Raw genomic sequence first — 12,250 nt, forward strand, 5'->3', positions numbered from 1 at the left:
AGTTTACAGCTCAAGTTAGTTTCTCATACAAAAATCTATGCAGAGATTGTTATGTGACCCTAGTTGCTATCCCTATAATACGTTAGCACACTCTTCGTTTCCACCCCAGATTTCCCATGTCCATTCAACCAACTACTGCCCCTTTCTGCCTTCTCATCTCACCTCTGGGCAGGAGCTGCCCATTTAGTCTCATGTATCTGAAAAAAAAAAAATTTTTTTTTATCTGCTTGAATTAAGAAGTGCACTCTTCATATCATTTTTTTTCTTAGAGTCCAGTCTACTCTTTGTCTGAAGAGTTGGCTTTGGGAATGGATTTAGTTCTGGGTTAACAGAGAGTCTGGAGGCCGTGTCTTCTGGAGTTCCTCCAATCTAAGACTGTTAAAAAAAATAATTTTTTTTTTTTTTTTTTAAGTCTGGTCTTTTTACTAGAATTTGAGTTCTGCACCCCACTGTTTTCTTGCTCCTTCAGGGACTCTCTGTTTTGTTCCTTGTCAGGGTGTTCATTGGTGGTAGCCAGGCACCGTCTAGTTCTTCTGGTTTCAGGCCGATTCTTAAGATCACTTTGAATATGGTGTGGATAGTGAATTGAGAATTGACCAGATTCAGCTAGGAAACTTATAGATGACCAAGTAAGCGGTGACTGTGGATTGATCTAGGTGCGGCAGTAGGAAAGGAGAGAAATAGATGCATCCTGATATATTTTGGGAAACCCTGGTGGCATAGCGGTTAAGAACTACAGCTGCTATCCAAAAGGTCGGCAGTTCGAATCCACCAGGCACTCCTTGGAAACCCTATGGGGCAGTTCTACTCTGTCCTATAGGGTTGCTATGAGTCGGAATCGACTTGACGGCAGTGTTTTTTTTTAATACATTTTGGAGGTAAAATTAACCAGACTTGGTAACTGGATGTGAGGAGAGAAGTTTGGGACTGGAAAGTAGTTAGGATATGCCCTGGATTTCTGGCATGAGTGCTGGGAGGTGTGTGTATTTGTTGAGTTGGAGTATGCTGGAGAGGATCCAGTTTTGGAGGGAGGGTCATGAGTTCAGTTATTGATGTGCTAATTTCAAATGCCTGTGAGATTGCTGAGTAGGTATTTCAAGCTGGCAGTTATATATGTGAATCTGCGACTCAGAAGATAAGCAGGCATTATGTCTAAGAATCATTGGCCTCGAGAATCTGAAGTCCACAAATATATGAGGTTATGGAGAGAAACTGTGGGCTGAGAAGAAAATGACCCTAAAATACATCACATTAAAGGTCAAATAGGGAAGGAGGAAGCAGCAGGAGAGACTAAGAAGCTGTCAGAGAAATAATAGACAACCAATAATGACTACTGAAGATTACACAACAACAACAATGTCATAATTTTGAGTTTCATGTTGAGTAGGAATTCCTGTGTAATAGTAACTACCTGTAAAAACCAGGAGACTTGATTTTTGGATTAATAAAACCTGGGATTTCCTGTGAAATTTTTAAGATCTGAAAAAAGATGGTTATTCTTCCCATAATTTGAAATATGATGAGAAATTAAATAATGTCTCTGGTGATAAAAATTAAAATGTTGAATAAGCGTGTTTGAAGCCAACGTCATAACCAGGTGTTTTCTTAGAGGATACTTATAAGAGCTACCTTTAACCAAAAGTGTGGTTTTATTTATGAAGTTTGAATATATAAAGAGGTGTTTTTTTCTGCTTGCAAGTATTGTTACTGTTTGCTTGTGGTAGTTTGGTGAAACATAGTTCCAATCATATGAGAGTCGTTACTGGGGGTGAACATTGGTTTGGAACTGCCTTTTTTCGTTTCCAGAGTCAGCAACAAAGATAAGCTAGCCAAAGAAGAGCAAGTCATCATTATTAATATATTGCATAGTCTAAACTTGGAAGAGCTCAAATCACTTTAAAAGTTATGTTTAATCAATGATCTGGGTATTAATTTTCACAGCATTCTTTGTGAAGCAGGTGTACTTGAAATATTCTATTAACATGTGTCTCTTTTTTCTTACAGAGTTCCCCGGGGATACAAGGCCCCCAAGGTCCACCTGGAAAAGAGGGTCAGAGGGTAAGTAAACTTGGAACAACTGGAAGGCATTACCAGCCTAGGGGTTACTTATTTCTGACACCAATAAAAATAAAACCGAAATATAGCAAGCAGATGGGCCTAAGGAGAGTATCAACTATCCAAAGCCTGGAATTTGAGATATGAGATTTTGACAGAGGTTTTGCAATTCAGAAAATTCTATATATCTTCAAGATTGGCAGCACAAGTGTAGAGGTATAGTTTGGGTAAAATGAATTAACTGTAATTTGATCTAGATCACTTTCGTCATATTTTAGGTTTTCAAATTAAGTTGATGAGTATCTCTGTGGAGTTCTAGCCCATTCATGAATTCTGTAGATTGTGAATATTCACTACATTTTTTAGCAAATTAAATTACTGACATTAGTAACCTTAGTGACCCTCCTTTCATTACTTTTTACTGCCTTTTGACTGAGAGAAAATATGCAATAAGTGGGTGATTTGTACTTGCATTTGGGGTATAGCAATAACCTCCAGGTCTCCAGTGCAGTTCAGTCTCATCCCCCAGTACAAGAACACCCTGGAGTGACAACTAGTCAGGTTCTGCTTGAACACTTTCAGCTGTGGGCATTCCATTATTGTGGTTTGTTATTATTACACTTTTTCAAAATCCTTTTAAACTCTTGAAACATTTTTATGTATGCTTTCTCATATTATTACTCAGGAAAAGTCATTGTGCTAAATAGAGCAAGTACTATCAACTTCTGTTAACTTATAGATGAGGATTCTCTGACTCTGAGTTTAGGCATGTTTCCTAAAATTTCAGAGGTAATAAAAAAGTAAAGCCAGGACTTGAATTTGGGCTTCTAATTCTAGATCCCATGTTCTCTTTTACTATCCCAGTATATTAACCCAAAATCAGTTTTTTAGTCATTTCTATGATATGGTTTCCAGTTTTGTCCTCTGGCACAACATACAATAAGTCTGTTCCCTCAACTACATTGGAGTCTTTCAAGTATTTAAGGATCTTTGTATTTCACAAAGGTTCACCTTTCATCAGGTTAATAAAATCTCAGTTTTCCTAACTCTTTTTCTTATCACATGCATTTCTCAGCCACCAACATGCCGATTGGCTTGCCCCCAAAACACTCATTGACCTTCCAAAGTGTCAGGAATGGACTGAACATGTGTGGTCTTATTTGGAGCAGAGTAGAATGTGGCAAGTATGCCCTGTACCATAGACAGTGTGCTTCTATTGCAGCCTAAGAGTGAACCAATGTTTCTTTGTATGGTATTGCACTTTTGACTCACAGCCATGTTGTCAACTAAAATCCTCCCTGCTTTTGCTTTAATGAAAACTGCTGCCCAGTCAGATCTTCACTGTCCTGTTTTTGTACAGTTGTCTTGTTGAATTTCAGAGTAGGTTTTTTATCCCTATTGTTAAATTCATTCATCTTCTGGATTTTGATCCTTATTATAATCCTGTTGGAATTTTTTTCTTTTTTCTTTTTTTAACAATTTGAATTCTGTTTTCTAATGAAATAACTCCCAGCTTTATGTCACCTTAAATTTTGATACACCTTTCTTCTAAATCTGCTTTCAAATCGTTAATAAATTCTGAACAAAACAGGGCCTGACCACACTATGTAACACCAGCAAAGGCTACCGTCTTGTCTACCATTAACATTCTTAACATTCTTATGTCACAATAATTTAATCAGATACAAATGCACCTGAACTCCACTTCCTCCCTGCACACATTTCTTCATTTGGCTTGTAAGATAATTATGAGAGACTTTGTCAGATAGAAGCTCAAATGAAAAATATTCAAATGAGACTTTTAGAAAATAATAATGCTTCAGATTAAAATTGTACCCTATCAAAGCTTACATTTCAGACAAAGGTCAGGTAAAGAATAAATTAAACTTATATATTCTTCACAATAATCGTGGAGGAAATTATTTATATTTTAAACTTCAACCACTATTTTGTGCAAATTTACTCCATTTATACATATAGTCCAGGTATTTTATTTTATCTCCTATCAAGGGTAACATAGTGCCAAAGAATAGAGAATTCAACAAAATTTTATAGACAAGCCGTGGTATTTTCAATTGCCTCATATGTATGCAAAAGCTGGACAATTAATAAGGCAGACTGAAGAAGAATTGATACATTTGAATTATGGTATTGGGAGGAATATTGAGTATACCATGGACTACCAGAAGAATGAACAAATATGTCTTGGAAGAAGTACAGCCAAGGTATTCCTTAGAAGTAAGGATGATGAGGCTTCATCTCACTTACTTTGAACAAGTTATCAGAAGGATCCAATTCCTAGAGAAAGACATAGTGCTTGGTAAAGTAGAAGGTCAGTGAAACAGAGGAAGACCCTCAATGAGATGGATTGACACAGTGGCTACAACTATGGGCTCAAACATACCTACTATTGTGAGGATAGCACAGGACCAGGCAACGTTTTGTTCTGTTATACATGTAGTCACTATAAGTTGAAACTGACCTGATAGAACCTAACAACAATATGCATACATACATATATACTCACTTACAGAGAGCTAAAACCAATGATTTTTCTGCTTCACTGAAGTTTACAGGAGAAAACAACAGTTAGAAAAAAAATTATGAATTTAAAATACTTTTTATTGACTCATTGTGAATAAAATTTTTATGTTTTGATTACAGATATTTGACCGGGAAGGAATTGACTATCATTAACCCTTTTGCAATGAAATATAAAATGTGTGGCAAGACTTACACAGTTGACTCCTAGGCATTATATTTTTAGTGCAAGTAGAACATTTTACTTCAGAGAAATCATTACTTGTTAGTTTTCCTCAGTGACTGAATAGTCACCACTACTCTACAAATTTCTCAAAATTATAGTGAATTTCAAACATGAGTGTCATGTGTAAAGATACTCTGAAAAATATCAGACATTAGAGAAATATATTAATATTGCTACTATTATTTTTCCTAAGATATAAGAATTATGATTAATAAATTCCTTTTCTTTCTCCCTTTTGCAGTTTTCTATAAGCAAAATAAAAAGCTATTTTTTCCAAGTACTGCACTGGAATTCTGTCTGAAATTTTTATTAGTCGATTTCATTTTTTCAATTGTTTTTTAAACTACTAAGTCTTGATTTACAAAATCTTCATTTGATGAAATTTAGAAGTAGTTGTACGTCTTATACTAAATGCTATTCTTAACCTCAACAATATTAACCCAAACCTACTGCCGTCGAGTCGATTCCGACTCATAGCGACTCTATAGGACAGGGTAGAACTGCCTGATAGAGTTTCCAAGGAGCGCCTGGCGGATTCGAACTGCCGACCTCTTGGTTAGCAACAATATTAGGCAGCTGATATTTATTGAAGATTTGTGGGCTTTTTTTTTTTTTTTTCTTCTCTTATCCTCTTGAACTTTTTATTGGAATCCTTTATGTGCCATGATTTTTTTTTTTTTAATCTTTTTTAAGCCCTGCAAATAGAAAGTTTGGCTGGCACATTGTTGTGGTCCAGATTCTTTATAAATTAACACAAATAACTTTTTTTAATGCCACTAATGTTCAGTACCTACTATAAGTCATAAAAAAAAAAAGTCATAGATGAGAATATATCAGATATTAGTGGGGAGAACAGGATGGGGGTCTGGAGGCTAAGAGGCTGTTCAGGCCATGATGAAGACAGAGAAGGGCCAGGAGGGGGCCAGGACATTGGTCACAGTAGAGAGTTTCCAGATGCATGGAGGTTCCAACAGTAGGTATTAAAATTTGGAAAAGAATTGGGGGAACAACATTGGAAATGCGAAGATGTGACTGGAATTGGTGCCAGTTGAGAGAAAAGTTTTGCTTGAGATATGGGAATGGCATTGGAAACAAAAATTGCAATAAAAAGCATAAAGGAATGAGGGGTGAAGTGTGAAAAAGGGAAGGCAGCAATGGGAGAATGTGGGGGCAGCAATGGGATAATGCGGGGGGAAGATAAGGACAAGCACAGACAGAGGCCCAGAAAAGCATCTTAGCAAAAAGAGCAGTATTTCAGGCAACTGAGCAGGTGATAAGCATTCAAATGAAACATAGCAAAAGAATGGGCATTTATGAAAATTCTCTGTAAGACATAGGTTCCTTTTAGGATCTCCTAATATTTCTAATAGAATATCCCAAAATAGATAGAAAATTATAATTATTTTAACATATTGTATAAGTGGCTTAGGGGCAGTGTCTGACCTCCTCCAACCCCACAAGGGGGAAGGAGAACTAAGATCAACAGCGAAAGGCTCCTCTCTCTGCCACCTCTACAAATTCTGGCACCAACTCTACCCCCACAGCACTCTCTACTGGGCTCAAAAATTTATTGCAAAGGCCACACAGAACTCACAGACCATACAATTATGGGGTTTATTAGGGAAGTAACAGTTACAGTTCAGGCTCAAAAACACTCAGGATACAGTTCTTCCATCAGGACAGCCTCTCCCCAGCCGTGCTCAAAGACACACCTCTCCCTGGCCTTCAGTCTCTGCCCAAAGGCACTCAGCTTTCTCTCTGTGGGTCAGGAAGCACAATGCACTGTCTCCTGCTGCCGGGTCTCTGCTGCTGGGTCTCTCCTTCCTTGGTGGTGGTAGGCCTCTCCTTCGACTCTGGTATTGGCTCTGTTAAGGCAAAACTGACCAACCCCTTTGGTGGGCCACAATTATCACACAGTCCCACCCAATCACCTGGGTGGGAGTAGCAAGACCATGGCTAGAAAGGCCACACGTAAAAGTAATTACTCACACCACACGTATCTTTGGATTTTTCGTTTATAGTCACATTAAGAGCATACCTGATTAATCTCAAGATTAGGATGAAACCACCGTAATATTTTTTAAAAAAATAACTCTAGATCTGTAAAAAATGTTTACTGGTGAAATCAGAAGTTACTGCCAAAGACAGAGGTTCATTTAGTTGGATCAAGAAGACATCTCAGTTTTTCACTCTATGTTGTTAAATTGTAATTTTAATTCTAAACAGACATTTATGTCTTAATTTCCCCCTGCCTCTTCTCCGTTTATCATCTCTGCTTTTCTTTTATCTTTGTTTTGCCTTTCCTCCAGGCAACCACATTCCCTTGATTGTCTCCTTCCATCATTTTTATACACATTTTACTTTACCTTGGAGTGAGTCCTCCAAGCTAGCTTTGAAGCCTGTGTCTGGGGTTCCTTCCATTCTAAACGGCATAGAGAACATGAGCCTGTATTACCTTTGCCCCATCAGGATGTGTCCCTTTGCTCCAGCCCAGACTTGGTGGCAAAGAAACTTCCTTAACAAGGTGGGAGTCTTATGGTCAAACTTGCAGAAGTCTAGGGAAACAGGGTGGGCAGTTTATCTGCTTGTTTCTTATAATATAAACAATTTGTATTAAATGGAGGCTGCAGCACAAGCTCCGAGGATAGACTGCCTGAGTTCAAATCCCAGCTTTACTGCTTATTAGCTGCGTGATCTTGGGAAGTTCCTTGACCTCTCTGAGCCTTAGTTTCCTCATGTAGAAAATGAAGATTATAACGATACCTACCCCACAGAGTTGTTGTAAGGAATATGCTATATAGGTTTTAACTACTGTCATTCTCATCCTCAGCCCAGTGATCTAAAACTGTTCATAGAAGGGAAGGCAAATATGCAACTACAAAATATTAGGGTTTGATCAAAGTGAATGACTAATTTTTAAATAAAAATTATTTAAGGTCAAATAACTGTTTTTACTACTACTCCTTCATTTAATCCATTTTGTTTAAATATTAACTTTTACCTGAATTCTTACTTTATCTGGATATCCAAGCCCATGTCATAATGCCCCCAGAAGCCTTCTGAGGCCTAGTGTTTATCCAGCTTTATAATCAAATGAAGTATATAAAAAGTTTATGAATTAGGAGTAGATTATTTGCTCTTCCTTAAAGAAGCAGAGATAAAGATTAGCGTTTCATCATGGAAGTAGCTGAGGGTTCAATAGATATTTGTTAAATGAATAAATTTTGGTGATATGTATGCATTCACCAGGACTTAGATCGAAAAACACTTTGTCTTTCTTTTGGCTTGTTTGCTTCTGAATTAGTTTATGTTCCTTAGCTAGACAAAACAAGTAAAATAAATAATGTTCCAGTAATTACTGGGTTATATCAATTCCCTTAGGAAAAAGGACATCAAAATTATTGCTTCTCCAGAATCAACACATACTGCAAGACTCATTTAAACAAAATTTGCCTTAAGCTGACTTGTTTTTATGGGGCTTGGTATAATTTCCAAGTGAAATTATGCTCATAAAACCTAACCGTATTTAGTGAAAGCTTTATAGAACACAGTAAGACAAGTCAGACTTGCCTTGCTGTATAGTAAAAATACAATGTTTATGTTACTTTAAGATAGCTTGTTCCACGGTGCTACCCTCACAGCTATAGAATGACCTCATGGTTCCAATGAAGCAAGAGGTAGAGCTTGGTAGAAGCCACTAAAAACTGTCTGCAGTTACACATCCTTACACGGGCTTGACTTTTGTGAGAACAGACTTATACAGAAAAGAGTGAATAGTGATGAACCTTCAGCCTCAGGAAGTAATTTGATTATTGCACATTAGATGAGAGGCAGATATAAGACTATCTTCTTATCTTTATATACCAAAATTGACATCGACCTTTAAATTGCACAGTGAGTGTATCCATAATTCTGCTCACTCACTAAAACTTTACCACGAATTTGTATTGCTAATAGGAAAAAGTCAACAAATTATTTTAAAATGCAGTTTTAAACCCGGACCTAGCTATAACATATGATAGAAAAAGCATTTTTTTGGCTTGAATCTATATATAAATATGTACATGTTACAAATAACATCTTAGATTCTACAACAGTAGTTCACGTTTATTGTACATGTTACAAACTTCACGTCACACAGATGACATTTTTTTCCATCTCCTTCCTATGAGATTTCCTCAGGATGTCTCCTTGAGGATTGATTACCTTGAGAGTTTACAAGAGATAACATATTTGATCGTGTCTGCCATTTCTAGGTGGGTAAATGGGAAATTGTGTACCCTGCTGAGGTCCCAAGGGCCTTGAAACTTTTCCCAACACCTTGCTTGAATTTACAGAATATGAGACTCAGTGTATAAAAATGGTTAACTCTGCATTTATGTCTGCATTCCCATTTGCAGAGCTCCATAGTAGACCTTGGGAAACCTTTAGTGTTGTTTTAGTCCCGATATTGCTGCCTTTGCCTTTACCTGCTGCATTTTCAGAAACTACTTGGCCATTTACGATTATCTAGTTGTCCTCAGTTTACCTATAAAATCTGTTTAAAAAAAACCTACTGTTGTCGAGTCCATTCCGACTCATTGCGACCCTATAGGACAGAGAAGAACTTGCCCCATAGGATTTCCAGCAGCTGGTGGATTCGAACTGCCGACCTTTTGGTTGGCAGCTGAGCTCTTAACCACTGTGCCGCTAGGGCTTCAGTTTACCTATAACCCAGTGCCTATAGGACCATTAAAAAATTAACTTATATGTGAAGTACCATTTATACTGGGAATGTAAAGCAATTGAGCAGTATTTGACATCTGTATTGTTATATAGCACATCATGTACATTTATAGCCTGAGTGGAGCCCTGGTGGCATAGTGGTTAAGCACTCAGCTGCTAGCCAAAAGGTCAATGGTTCAAACCCACCAGCTGTTCCAAGGGAGAAAGATGTGGCAGTCTGCTTCCGTAAAGGTTACGGCCCTGGAAACCCTGTGGAGCAGTTCTACTCTGTCCTGTAGGCTCACAATGAGTTGGAATTAATTTGACGACAGTGGTTTTGGTTTTGGTTTCGTAGCCTGAATTTATTTAGTTCCTTTTTTGTGTGCTTTGAGTGCTATATGTGGTATGTGTATATGAATAAATAAAGTCATATATATACTTCCATCATTTTATTCCCTATTTCAGTGATTGCGGAAATTCAATATAGGGCATTAGAACTGCACAATAGTGTTCTTTCCTTTGTCGTATGATACATTTACCAAGTCAAAAGTATGTCTTTCAGTTCTTTGGAAATTAACTTCCGAGCTTGAACTGATGAGGTCCCAAATAAGCTTTATTAAACATGTGACATCACCATCAACCATTTCACTTAGTATTTGTGAGTTTTCTTAACAGCACTTGGGAGTCCTTCTCAGTTAGATACACCTCAAAGTATAGAATCAGAATTTCTAAGAACTTTGGAAAAATGTTCAAGGAATGACTTTGGCATTTCTTATCTGAAAACATCATACTTCCAAATTTGCCCTAGTGTCTTGCCTACTGGGTCCTCCTCCTCACTCTGGCTGGATCAATATAGTTACTGAAGCCATGGAGGAAAGCAAGAAGAAGGAAAAGAAGCTAATACAGGTTAATGTCAAACATGTGTACGAGGGTATAGTTGTGTAGGAAAGACAAGAATCCTCCACTTTTGTCTCACACCAAGCTTTTTGTTCCTGGAGGGAAAGAAAGATAAAGGAAAAAGTTGCTAGGAGACAACTTTTAGTTCAGTCTAATTGGAATCAAGTGAAAAGGAGACACAGCAAGAGAAGTAGCCCAGGATTCATGAGAACGAAGACAAAGTTAAATATCACAGCTAGTTACTGACAATCTGGTTGTGGTCTCTTAGGGAACTTCACTCTAATTAGTGAGTCTCTGCAATGAGCATGAAGCAGAAGAGACTAACTGCCCTGGAAAGACTGTAGGGAAGCCAAAGCAATTGTAACCAATGGTTTTATTCCAATAATACCTATAACGATAGGTAAACCACAGCAAGCCAAGATCCTTACGCTCATTTAAATGAAGAGAAAATGGCACTTCCTATACTGTAACAAAATAGCTTTATAAGTAATCTGTGTTACTTGGATAAGTAAAGAGGAAATGTTTTGTATTTTTCAAATAGGATGCCGACTCTTAGTGGCGTATTTATTTATGTGGATAGACCCAAAAGCTAGTCTCTGCCGTGGAAGAAGCCCACCGACTCATGGGGATTCCTTCAAACTACAGTCACCAAGTCCCAGGGGCCTACAGAAGTTGAGAGTGGCTTTGATGGGATGGGCCTGGGGTGGTGGACACATTTCAGGAACTTCAAATCCTCACATTTTAGAGCTAAAAGTACACTTTGGAGTCATTCCAGTCCACCACATAAGGAAACTGAGACCCAGAAACATTCAGTAATTCTCCAGTGCTGCAGAGTTATTTATTCTCTTTAACGCTTCTGTATAATAGGAAATACATACTATTTATTTTAAGGTCCCATACCAAAACTGTACCAAAACCCAGATTTATATGTCTTTAAAATGAGAATACTGAGAATTTAACCAAAACACTGACTTAAAGAGCCACTTTATTTTTATTTTTTTTAATTAAGTCCACAGTTTATAAGGGACAAATATAGACCGATACAGTTGATCCTTTGTGGTCGCCGCAGATTGTAAAGAGTGTCTATTCTGTCCTGCTGCTTATCCTGCACAGGCACTGGGAACCGGCATTGCTGGGTCAGTGGAAACCTGGGGTGGGAGTCAGAGCCACTCTCTTTGCAGCTCTGGGATTGGATTAATTGGTGACTTTTTTTTCAGGCCAGTCACTAAAGATTCCAATCTAAAATTATCTGTTTTGTCACAACTTAGCCCTCAGGTATGTTATGGGATTAAGCCAGAAGCACTTTGAATGTACTCGAGTGACAGGTGTTCTGTGAAAGAACCTAATAAACTTTACCTACTTAGCCACAGAAACACTTACAGAGGATGAAAACAGCAGAAGGCACTTTCCTCCCAAGTGGTGATATGCCAACACTCCTGCATCAGTATCTTTATTTGTTAGTAGCTATTTGGTACATTTGCCATTGGAAACATCAAATAGAAACGTATTTATCCATTAGGGGCACAGTGAATATATGTGTAGGTGGTTGCCAAAACCAAGAGTTAGTCAAAAGCAATTAATCAATTTGGGAAACATATAAGTTTTCAGAAGTGCAAAACATTAAAAAAAAAAAAAAAAAAAAAGCAAAACATTTAGAACATGAAATAATTTTATGGACTTAAGACTTTGAATACCACCAAATTATGTTTCAAATAAATAATAAAAGACCTTGACTTTGTAAAACTTCATAGTATTTTGAGTTACTTCACTAATAATTTTATAGCACTTTAGTTTTAATGTGTTGTATTTCAGTTCTCAGGAGAGAAC

At 37.4% G+C, this 12,250-nt stretch overlaps 1 protein-coding gene across 1 annotated transcript in view; it reads left to right on the plus strand.

Annotated features, from left to right (window-relative positions):
• The window catches only part of COL19A1 (collagen type XIX alpha 1 chain), a 378,654-nt gene that overhangs the window by 212,626 nt on the left and 153,778 nt on the right, over positions 1 to 12,250 (plus strand). Inside the window, exon 14 of the mRNA XM_010586804.3 lies at positions 2,005 to 2,058. Coding sequence (XP_010585106.3) covers positions 2,005 to 2,058 — 54 coding nt within the window. The remainder of the gene's footprint in view (positions 1 to 2,004; positions 2,059 to 12,250) is intronic.

This window comes from Loxodonta africana, chromosome 1, assembly GCF_030014295.1.
Source record: "Loxodonta africana isolate mLoxAfr1 chromosome 1, mLoxAfr1.hap2, whole genome shotgun sequence".
Lineage (NCBI taxonomy): Eukaryota > Metazoa > Chordata > Mammalia > Proboscidea > Elephantidae > Loxodonta > Loxodonta africana.